Source organism: Hibiscus syriacus, unplaced genomic scaffold (assembly GCF_006381635.1).
Source record: "Hibiscus syriacus cultivar Baekdansim isolate YM2019G1 unplaced genomic scaffold, ASM638163v2 tig00110387_pilon, whole genome shotgun sequence".
NCBI classification, from domain to species: domain Eukaryota; kingdom Viridiplantae; phylum Streptophyta; class Magnoliopsida; order Malvales; family Malvaceae; genus Hibiscus; species Hibiscus syriacus.
Genome location: NW_024062717.1, coordinates 1,861,194 through 1,873,880, shown reverse-complemented (window position 1 = coordinate 1,873,880; position 12,687 = coordinate 1,861,194). Strand labels below are relative to the sequence as shown.

Here is a 12,687-nt window from a genome sequence, read left to right as displayed (position 1 = left end):
TCAAAACATATAAGACATTCATGTAGTACATGGGGAACACACTAGAGGATCCAAGTATTTTTCAGAGGGACTCAATAGTTATCAAGAATGGAAAACATGAAACTTATGCAATTTGATTGGATTCCAGGAATGAGGTCCTATTAAAAAGGGATCGATTACTAACACATCTATCAGACCATTAAAATTGATACCTTAGGACCCCTTTTTTATTTAAGTGCATTCATGGAGATGTTCAGGAACTTTAATATCAAAATAATTCTAGATTTAGATTTACTGAGAGTGATTCCATCATTCAAATAATTAGGGGTATTCAAGATTATGTATTTGAATTATTAGGATTTTGAATCTAATTGAACCAACGATCATAGCACTGCAATACTTGTCAATCATTCAGACTGTGATAATCCTTGATCAGTTCTTGAGAGATAAATAGATATTCCAGTGGAATTTATTTCTTTTCTGTATAACAACAATATCAATAAATGTCGACATGCTTGATTTAGGGTTAAAAACCCTTGAGGGCGGTACTACATATAAGTTCATCAGCATTTCCAGACTTGTCTGAGTCATTCACTTAATTATGGGTCTTTGAAGGTACTTAGGTTATTTGGTAATTAAGTCTATCCCGATCACCTTGGAGTTTCCAGAGTAATTCAATCATTTCTGAATTTCGAATACATACCATTCTTCCATTCAGTTCAACTTGGTCATATAATTTAGTCATTTCAAGAAATTCAGACGTATGAAGTACCTTAGATAATTCAGTCTCCGAGTGTTATCTCAGAAAATAGCAAATTCTAGGTCATTTGGTAATCGAGGTTGATTTATTCATTTTAGAGCTAGAGGGTATTTAGTTATTCCATTGCTTAGAAGTTCTTTGGGTTATTTTACACTTCAGGGGTAATTTCGTAATTCCAATATAGATCCAGAATTTTAATCGATTATTACAAGGTTCAAGTGAATCAAGATATGATTTCTCAGGTTGTATCCATTATCATATCCATCCATTGTGCTTTTTACACTATAAGCGTATCATTGTCATTTCATTCCAAAATGTCAGTGACATTACTTCTGATATATTATGCTTCAAGTATTCTAGTTCTTTTAGAGTTCACGATATTTGTTCCTTTGATCAGTGAAGGTTATTATAGTTATTATGAAGCTCGAGGACATTTCATTAGACCATTTCAATTCAATCATATGCAGTATTTCTGATATCTGGTCAAGTATGTCTTTTTTGGTTATCTTTCACCATCCGGGGAAGTCTTGGTCTTATACAGTACAAGGGTATTTTTGTAATTTTTACCTCATAGGGATGTTTTTGGTAACTTCTTATCCAAATAATCCCGATATTTAACCTTTAAAGAAATTTATCAAATTTTACGGATCTTGAAATCAATTCAATTATGATCGAGTCACTAAACTTATACTTATTTTTTATCGATCTTTTAGTTTCTCTTTTTCGAGCCGTCATAGTCTTATACAGTGTTCTGTCTTTAATCCAATTTACTTTTGATTCCAATGATAGTTAAATACAAATAACGGACCAATCAATTCCATTCTTGCATTTACCATCTATCAATGAATTTCGAAGAGTATACAAAAGGTAGTATAGTATTACCTCAGTTTTTATGCCATATCGATCGACCATTTAAACTCCATTCAATCTCCCTCAAGCTTTAATTCAATGTTTAATAATTCCTCGAATACATAGCAAACAATTTTACATCATAAACTAAACTTAATTGAGAAACCATATTGGATCTGAAGGTAAATCACTAAAGAATAGCTTACCGGGTGCGAATTTGGCAAAACAAACTTCAGATTCGGATCAAGACATCAAAAAAACATAAAATATGACATTTTCAAAAAAGTTAACTTTTTGGTCAAAGTCAACGAGTCAAAGTCAACGAATCAAAGTTAATGGGTTGACTTGGTTCAAGTTAACTCGGTCGGGTCAAACAGACCCTGTTCAAACTGGTTCAGGGCGATCCGGTCCATCTGGATCATTCCAGAAGCTTCCTGGACCGGCAGAGGATCCCCACCCACAGCGCGTGGTGGCACGTACGATGGCGACAGGGGCTGTTTCGATTGGCCGATTACTCCCTAGTTCAACAATCACCATAATCGATCCAAATCAACCTTAATCATCAGCCATAATAGTGTAAAACAATTTTAAAAAATAAACTAGTTACCCTCAACAACGAACAACGGATTACAACAACGGTGAGTGAATGAACTAACTGGGTTTTGATCCGAATTCCACGAAGAGTTCGACAACAATGGATGTGTGCTCAATAGATAGACAATTTGATAGGAATCACAGCAACATTAAAGGTGAGTTTTTATTTTCCAACGGACCTTCGATAACAATTTACGACGGACGGCGAGGTTACACAGTGAGTGGAGGGCAAGGTTGGGATCAGAACGAGATAACACTTTCGTTAGTGCTAACAGTGACCCTCGATGATGAGTAGTGGCCGAGATTAACGTTAAAAATTTCAAATGACCTCTCCTCTGTTACACTCAACGGCCACGTGTTTTAGTGCTTGGTTGCCAAGGTTAGGGCACGAGTCAGTGGTAGTACACTCCTCAATTGGGTAAGCAATAGTGGCTGGTGAGGGAAAATATTGGTACAACAAGGCATGGTTGAACTCACAACTGGGAAGAAAAATGTTGAAGGTGGTCCTCTGATTTGTATCTAAAAAATCTTAAATTTTTAAAGAAAAGAAAATGGACAATTTATGGGTTAGATCCCTCAACTAACGTCAAGCTTTCAAAACAACAATCATACATCAAAATCAAGCATTTTAGTCCTCAATTTCCCCATTTTTACGACTTTAATTCAATACTTTACGTTAATAAAAACTAGCCCCTAAATTGGGGCGTGACACTTGGCTACTTTGAGGAATCCAACATTGAATTATTTTTTTACTTACTCTTTAATTTTTAGAAACATCTCGTCTCCTCATTCTAAGCTTTTGTTGCATGTCTACATTCCAGCTTTATCGGCAACTTGTATACCTCCAATTCTGTGTCCAAACCAGGCATGTATTCCTATGACCAAGCAAATACATATTTATACTCTTGGAGCAGTTCAATCAAACTCTGTCATCCCTCGGTAAATAGGGTGGTGCCAATTTTTACTTCTTTCCCATCTTTATTTGATCATAGATTCAAAATTTCAGTAGGTTGTTCATGAGGCAGAATCTGCTTATCTTTCCTTTCCAGCAGTTCACCATCGACCTTTGGGTTAGGTAGGTCAAATACCTAAAAAATATCCTTTAAAATAATTTTAAGAAAAATGATTTTAAAAGATAAAAAGTGATATACGTTCAACCAGAAACTCATTTTGATAAAGGTTCGAGTGTTAATTACGCATGGGGAAGGATGATCACCCCCACAATGCCCAAAATCGGTACCTAAGCGATTATACGCCATCTAAATATTAAAATTTTGAAATTTGAATATACATATACTTATGATCCTATTAGAAAAAAAATTTAGAAAAGGGTATTACTTCGTACGGACAATCCTTAAAAACACGCTCCTTATTAGTTAAGGAGCGATTTTATGGGTTATCCATACAAAAGATTGTTACCCTATTTTTAAATAAAAATACATATATTTAGTACACTAAAAATATTTGAATGCAAAAAGGAATATCATAGTACAGGAAATCCTCGAAAAAACACTCATAGTCAGTTAAGGCATGTTTCCATCACAAAGTAATATTACCTTAAAGATATTTACGATTGGATCTAACAAAATAGTCTTAACACTAAGTGTATATATAATGCAACCAACTAACAGAATAATTTAGGGACCTAATTTTAATACAATGAAACAATTTAGCATGGTGAACAAATCAGCATCAATCGAAATTAAACAACCACAATCAGAAATAGAACATGGGATTAGTGACTAAAATACTAAAACACGCTAAACTGATGAGGATCATAACAAAATATTCCACTTTTGAAGTATACTAACACAGAAATGGTTAAATCACTAAATCAGGTCATCAAACTTGAATAACAAAGTAAACAACCATTCACATGTGATTAAAATGTAAAAACACGATGATATTAGGGGATATAAGAACAAAATTTCCTATTTGCTTTAAACTAACCAAAATATGAAAAATCGTGTAACCAGGGCATACATATTTCAAACATTTTGTTGAATTAAAGGAAACATGGATTGTTTTGTAAGAACGTGATAAACATATAGGGTCATGAACAAAAATAACCCCTAAAGCTATGATATTTAAACCCCCTTTTTACCACTTTAGATAATAACCCAAACCCTGGTTTTTTCTCTTATCTTCTCTACTCTCTTATCTCTCCCTTACCAACCTTCCAAAGGCCTAAAAAAAGGTCAGCCACCGTAACTCGGTAGCCAAACCTTGCCCCGACGAGCCCCTAAGACCCTCATTCTTCAAATAAGCCCTTTAACAGACGACCACGACCCTAGAAAAAAGAGCTCTAATTCTTCCTTTCACCCGGACCGAAAGCCAAATGCAACTTCATTTCGCTGTCACTTATTCGACCAATACCACCGGTGGTCGATCTACTCTCTCTCAACCCCTAAATAAAAAAAACACATTTTTCCTAAGCCTTAACCTAAACATCCCTAAAAAATGAAAAGAGCCCTCAAACAGCCTTAAGTCCTAACCTTTTGACTTCTAGTGACCTAAACCCCCTAAAGGTGACACCTTTACCGGTGATGACCCCTATTTCATCGGAAAAAGGCCACCATTAAGGTAAAAAAAATAAACCTTTTCTTTTTATTTAGCTTTGTTATTTCAGAAAAAGAAAAGATTGCATGCAAAAAGGTAAAAATACCTTTGAAAGTGGTTGTATTGCTTTGAATCTAGTCTTTTTTTGTCTATTCGAATCCCATTTTTTTTATATGTTTCTTTCGGGTTTATATAAACCCTTTTACAATGGAAAAAAAACATAATCATTCTTCTCTTTTTGGCTTTTTTCCCTTTTTTTGGCCACTGATATTCTGATATTCTTTTTGCTGTGTTGCTCCCATTTCCTTGCTTGTGAGTCTGACGGGGTAAAAGGGCCTCGATCGGTGACAGGAGTGGCGGGTTCAAGGCTGGTAAAGTCGGTGGCCGCGGTCATGGTATTTAATGCCCCGGATCTCTTGTGATCTTGTCTCGACGCGGCCGGACGATATAAAGCGAGGATTGGGCATGGGCGCTTGAGGCTTCTATAGAGGCGCGCCTGTAATGCACGCGTGAATATGGACGGTTTGATGTCCTTGGGTAAAGTTGAGCCGTTGGATCGTTGATCGGATCCAACGGTTTAGATGCATTGACGACAACAGCTAATGCACATTAAGGTAAAACCCTAACTGAGTGTTCAATATGGACTGTTGATCTCAACAGATCAAATGGTGGATAGGCGGCTGGGCATGGATGCTTGATGTAACTAGGGTTTCCCAAATCTTAAACTTCTGGGTTGTTGCTGGTTCAGACTTGCTTCACTGGGCTTTTACATCTCGGGCCTTGTGTGTTGATTAGTTGTAATATTTGGGCCTGTAACCAAAATTAATAAAGTTTTTAATATTTTGTTTTTTAGTTTTTAGCTTATATTATATATATTAGACTATAATCGTATACACATTACATACAATTAATAATATAACTACTCAGATATACGCTTATAATAACAATATATAAAAGATGTATATATGTCAACAGACCTATAAAGCGATGAACCATACAATTATATAAGTTATAAAGTACATATATAGACACTCACATAAATATTAATAACTAATAATTACACCTAACTAATGATTATATATATATATAGACATGCATAACTATTAATAATAACTAATAATTAATCCTTATATAACTAATAATAATATAACATATATAACTAAATATAATAATATATAAACCCAAACGAAACTCAAATGAAACCCCGGAAAAAATAAACATCTACAATAACAAAAATAAAAACAATAAATTAAAGACTAGTGATATATATATATATTTTATTTTTTGCCCTTCCGGTTCTTAAGGTTTCGTATTGGTTAATTCGGATCGACCTAGGCCACAATACTTAGCAATGATGGGTGAGTATCCCAGGATGAATTTTTTGCATACATAAAGACTTGAACTCGAGACTTACTTAAGTAATATCAAACTAAAATTCGAGACTTACTTAAGTAATATCATACTGCTTACCATTTAAAGAACCCGTTGGTGACCTGTGATATAGTTAATCCAAACAACAGCAATGCATATAGGAATGATACTTTTTGGGGTGGAAAAGCGAGCAACTTTGTTGTTATAAAAGTCAGTTCATTCACTTTGCCCATACAAATATTCCATCAAATGATCATCAGTCGGAATCTCCCACACTTGATGTCAACCCATATTCTTTTCTTCCAACCATATCCCACTTTCAAACCACAATTATTTTTATTTTCTAATTACCATCTACCCTTTTGTTATCCTTGAATTAGGTATCTTATTTCGTTACCTTGTATCTAAAGAAAATTACTTTTTTATCAAGTGCTTGATGAACACACATAGATTGACTGAAATGTATTATGTGAATCAGTAAAATAACTGGGAAATGAAACACCATAACTGCAACTGCACATTTACAGTCTTATAACAGGTTAAACAACAGATTTTTTTTGTTTTAATGTATAACAAGATAGATACATGAAATGGCAGAGATACAAAGGCGCAGTTTTATGCGATTTTTGAAGTAAAGAAGATGGAAAATTCTGTGGGAAAATCAATCCCCACCTGCTTCTTTCTTCTCCATCTGCAAAGAATTTATCGTGAAAATATTGATTTTCTTCATCTACTGCTTACCTTCAGGGACTTCTTTTATTGTCATGTCTGCCATTTCAACCGTGTCAAAACCTGCGTCGTCGGTGGCAATGGTTGATTGCGAGTCGAGTCCAGACCCTGCTTGTATTTCCTTGAACATTGCCATCACTTGAATCATTGTGGGTCGTCTCAAATGTCGATCGTCCAAGCACGCACAAGCTACCTTCAAGTGTTGTAAAAGCTCGATCTCAAGGTTGGGGTCTTCTTTCATCACCTCTGGATCAAAGACGTCACTTATTTTAAGTTTGGCATGCTGTTTCACCCACCCCACAAGATTGTTATCTCCAAAATCAGCTGAATCTGTAGGCCTTTTGCCCGTTAGCAACTCGAGCAAGAATACACCATAACTGTAAACATCGCCCTTCGTGGAACATCGAAAGCTCTGGTAGTATTCAGGAGGAACATAGCCAGGAGTACCCGCTAACGTGCTGACACTCAAATGCGTATCCATTGCACTCATAAGCCTTGCCATCCCGAAATCAGAAACTCTGGCTTCCAAGTTCTCATCGAGCAGGACGTTGCTTGATTTCATGTCCCTGTGAATTATATGAGGAATGCAATTATGGTGAAGAAATGCCAGCCCTCTTGCAGCTCCAATGGCTATCTTTCTCCTTGCTGCCCAATTCAGTTTGATCCCAGCTTTCTTTTGGCCATGTAAAACATCCTCTAAGCTACCATACTTCATGTACTCGTAAACTAGAAGCCGTTCTTCTCCCACCTTACAGTAACCCAAGAGTGGAACGAGGTTCCGGTGCTTTATCTTTCCAATGGTTTCCATTTCCGCTGTGAATTCTCGATCACCTTGTCCACTGATATGTATCAGTTTCTTGATAGCAACGACACTCCCGTCTTTAAGTTGGGCCTTGTAAACATCACCGAAACCACCAGAGCCGATAAGGCTGTCGTTATGGAAGCCATTAGTGGCTTCAAGAAGATCAGCAAAGGTGAGTTTCCAAAGGGGCTTTTCAAATGTGTTCAGGTTGATGCTCAATGCTTCTCTTGCACCGGTTAGCTTCCAGCTGGTATTCGCGGTGCCGGAGTGGGAATGATTGTCCGTATAAACATCAATAGCAGAATCCTGTTTCTTCCTTCTTTTCTTGGTCTCTACAATAGCTATGATCACACCGAAGATGCAGAAAAGAGAGAACAACAATCCCATTGCCACACTCCCAGCAAGAGAAGCTTGTCTGCGATGAGACTTTCGATGCTCAGAACTCGAAGCAGACGCTGGATTCCTACAGGGACGAAGCGGGACCCCACATAGACCAGCATTATTATCGAAATCACTAGCCGGAAACGTTTCCATCTGACCGGTTTCCGGGATCATGCCAGAGAGAAGGTTGTTTGACAGGTTAATCTCACTCAGCAAGGTGATGCCAGTCATGGATTGTGGAATTGACCCTTTCAACCTGTTGTAGGAAAGATCAAGAATGCCAAGGCCCTTTAAGTTCCCAATCTCTTGTGGGATGGTTCCGGAGATATTGTTGTGGCCCAAATTCAAGATAAACAGATACGGCATTGTGCCAATCTCCTTCGGAATAGACCCGGACAGCAAATTGTATGAAAGATCAAGAAAAATCATGGAACCATTATTGTTGAATGTAGGCTGTGTGTGACCTCCATACACTCTGGTAAAGTTACAAGGGTTCCTGCTGGAAATTCTACCCAACTGTTCCTGCCGGATTCCGGCAAATTCGAGTAAATTTCCCGACCCATGGCACTCTTTGCTTCCATCATTCTTGATATACATATACCTCTTTCCAGAAATGAAATTGACAGCTATTTTACCAGATTGTTTGAACAGCACTGAAGGGATAGTCCCGGTCAAGCGATTGGTATTAAGATCCAACCATATCAAGCTTTGACAATCCCCAAACTCCGGTGGGATTCTTCCATAAAAGGAGTTATTACTGAGCTTGAGAATTGCAAGGCTCGAAAGTTTACCGAGCCAAGCCGGAATCTCACCAGTGAACCTATTGTTGGATAATGAAATCCAGTTCAACTTGGTACAGTTGCTTAGACCAAAAGGTATTGTCCCTGTCAGCTCATTGAAATCAAGAATCAAAGTCTCAAGTGTCAGAATGTTACTTAGCTCTTGAGGGATTTCTCCATGGAGCTGGTTCAACCAAAGCCTCAAATCCTTGAGCTTGGAGAGAGCACCCAAGCTGGAGGGGATGGTGCCCGTGAGGTAATTGAAGCTCAAATGGAGCGAAACAAGCTGAGAACAATTACTGAGACTAGCAGGAATTGAACCAGTCAACATATTATTCTGCAAATAAAGAACTTGTAACCTGTTTCTGGGATTTTCACACAAAGAAGCAGGGATTGACTCTGAAAAATTGTTGGAACTGAGATCTAAAACCTCCAGGTTGAAGAGACTGGACAACGACTCGGGCAAAGGACCAGAGAAGTGATTAAAAGCTAAACCGAGCTTCTTCAAGGAACTCTTGTTCTTGAATATCTCAATGGGGAGTTTTCCAGTGAAGTTGTTGGTAGATACATCGAAAGACTCCAAGGAAGAACAAGAAGCAAAGCCAGTAGGAATCATACCAGAAAGATTGTTTGAAGAAAGATCCAGCTCCACAAGGCTTGAACAAGCTTCCATCAGATACAGTGGAACATATCCTTCAAACTTATTATCGGCTAAATAAAGATACTGCAATTCGGAAGTTGGCAAAGATGGAATCCGACCGGAGAACTGGTTGTTCGACAGATTCAAGAACTTGAAGTTCACGCACGAAGAAATTGCAGGGGCAATGTCAAAGGAAAACTTATTGGCGGAGATATCAAGGTGTTCCAAAGCTGTGCAGCCTCCAAAAGAAGGAGTTCCCATTGAGAAATTGTTCCAAGAAACATCTAAAATCTTCAATTTTCTGCAATTCGAGACGTTTATTTCCCCAGTAACCTCATTTCCTTTCAAGGCCAAGTGCTTCAACTCGTTACAACCACCATGAAGGATCCAAGGAACCACGTTTCCAGCAGAAAGCTTGTTGAAAGAAAGATCGAGAACTTCCAAACTCAGCTGCAAACCCCTGGATTCTTCACTAGAAGACACGAGGCTGTTGGATGATAAATTGAGGAACTTCAAGTTTGAGCAAGAACCCAAGGCGGAAACGGTTGAAAGTGGACCGGACAAGGTGTTTTGAGATAGATCTAAAGTGGTTAACAGGGAGCTGCACTTGGATCCAGAAGGGAAAGAAATGTTGCCAGAGATGTTGGCTTTCAACAAATAAAGGGATTCCAAGTTTTCCAGAGCTAGAAGAAAGGCAGCAACAAAGTGAAACTCCGTGCTCAAGGAGGTGTAACTAAGTTCAATAGATGAAACTTTGGAGCCTCGGCACGTTACACCATTGAAGCTACAAGGGTCTTGGTTAGGAACCCAGTTCTGAAGAACAGATTGGTCAGGCAAACTAGCTTTGAAGTTGAGCAGTAACTGAGAATCCCTTTTGTTTGAAGAAGAAAAAGAAGCAGCAACAGCAGCTTCAAAGGAGACAAGAAAGGTGATAATGAGATGAGAAAACAAAGGTCTCATATTTGTGGGAAAATTCAACTTCTTTCAAACAAAACTGTAAGAAAAAGAAAGAGAGAGGGGTTTTAGGGTATGAGCCCTGCCATTAAAGAGAGAGCTTGTGCTCTGGTTTCAGAGAGAGGTTGAATGATAGAGAAAGCTTGGGTCTTGATGTTTCCTATTGGCTTTGAGTAATGGAGTTACTGAAACAAAGAGAGTCAAAAGAGGCAGTGAAGACAGTAAGAAGGGTATTTATCAGAGTGGGGGAGTGGAAACAGCTGTTGTGGCTCACATGCCATGTGAAACTTCCTCTTCTCTCTCTTTCTCTATCTCTTCAAATTTTTTTTCATTATTATATCTTACTTCTAAATCTTAACCCATTTAATTATTAATTTAAATAATGATTATAATAATATGTTTGTCTCTCTAGATTGGTGATTAAGTGCTGGCTCAATCCTTAATCTCCCACTTAAATAAAAATATTTTTGTTTCACTATCTTTTTGTGTTTGTTTATTTCATATGCATAAACAAACATCAATTAACAAATATAAAATTAATTCATCTCTAGATATAATTGTTATCGTTAAAGGTCTTAAATTTGAGCATGACATCTATAAGAATGTTTAAGTGTTTATTATCAAATAGTTCAAATCTTTCAAACATATATTACCTTATAATTATCTAGAACTAATAAAACAACAAACATGAAATTTGAAAAATCAACTGAAATAAAAGTTATTTTATTGATAATAAATTTTTAAAAAAAATGAAATACATCTTCTGAAGAGTGAATATAGATATAGTAAATATTATTATTTATTATAAAAATTTTAATGTCATTATTTTTAAATATTATACTAATTTAATTAATATTATTTATAATGAAAATATTATTAAATTATTTAAACTAATGTAAGTTAATTCTTTATCCTTCATAATTATTTTGAAATGTCAAAGCAAAGATAGGTTATCTTATTATTTGATTAAGGGTAAATATTTGTTTACATCAGTATAGATTTGTATATTTTTAAATAAAGAAGACACATATGCTATATTCTAAATATATGCATTAATTTAGGGAAGATTTAAAGAAAAAAATCAAAATTTTCTGATGTTATTATCGTCATCGAGGGGGAAATATTGGTGTCAATGCCAACGAAAAAGAGTGGTTAACATCGACAATTAGAGATAGACGCATGATTTTATGTTAAAAATGATTTTTTAAAATTTTAAAAAATGCGAATTTATAAAATTTTAGGAAACATACACATATTATCAATAGAAAATAAAAGAAAAATATGTAAAATAAATAATAATTTAAATTTTTTTAGGGTACGACTGCCTTAAACTGCCTCCTTCTATCCATCCCTACCCGCAATTGAGATATACCGACAAATTTATTTTGGTTGATGGCTTTAGAATGTAAAATAAAAAAGTTTTATGTAAAATCTTAAAATACTTTACAAAAAATATAAAAAATATTTTACGCTAATTAAACATCAAAATATTAAAAATATTTTTCGTAAAATCAATTACATAAAATAAAGATAATCTATATATAAATATTTTTAAATTATGTATCAATATATTAAAAATGTAATTAAATTTAATAACAATTAATTATAGGTTATATTTCATTAGTAAAAAATTCAACAAAAAAGAACAACATTTCAATTTTTAATAAATGAAATTAGAGAATATATAGGATTTTCCTAACTCATTTTTTATTGGATTATATATATTTGGTTGTACTCTCGTTCTAAGGTTTTATCTTGACTAATCCAAATTAATCCGAATAATATACCTAATTTTAATAGGTGAATCTCCTAATATGAATTTTATTTACGCACAAGAATTCGAATTTAAAACTTTACTTAAGTGATATAAAACTTATCACCCCTTGAATTAACCCAATTCTTATATATTTTATCTTCTTATTGGTGTTGATTCTTCTTCTAGGTTGTCTTTTTTCAATCAATACTCGAGAGAGAATTATTGCCAACGTCAGTCAAATCAAAAGATCATACTTGCTGATAATCTGGCCAAAATAATCAAAGAAACCATGAACCCAAAATTGAATCTGGGAGAAGAAAAACAAAGGATTAACCCCAGATATTAGCTGGCAAAAACCCAGAAAATTTAGAAACAATCATACAATATGTTAATTTAGTGATTAATCACAGTTATAGATTTTTGGTCTGGTTTTCATGTTTAGATTAGGATAAGATCAATGGTTAACAAATTGTCATATTAAATTATATGTTGATATTACCAACATGAGTTGGTTTAAGTGATAAACAACTTAAT

General features: G+C 35.4%; 1 protein-coding gene across 1 annotated transcript; it reads right to left on the bottom strand.

Annotated features, from left to right (window-relative positions):
- Positions 1 to 6,697: 6,697 nt before the first annotated feature.
- LOC120122403 (protein BRASSINOSTEROID INSENSITIVE 1-like) lies at positions 6,698 to 10,591 on the bottom strand. Its single transcript, XM_039141521.1, has one exon. It carries the CDS (start codon positions 10,401 to 10,403, stop codon positions 6,843 to 6,845), a length of 3,561 nt encoding a protein of 1,186 aa, XP_038997452.1. The 5' UTR covers positions 10,404 to 10,591; the 3' UTR covers positions 6,698 to 6,842.
- Positions 10,592 to 12,687: the final 2,096 nt, after the last annotated feature.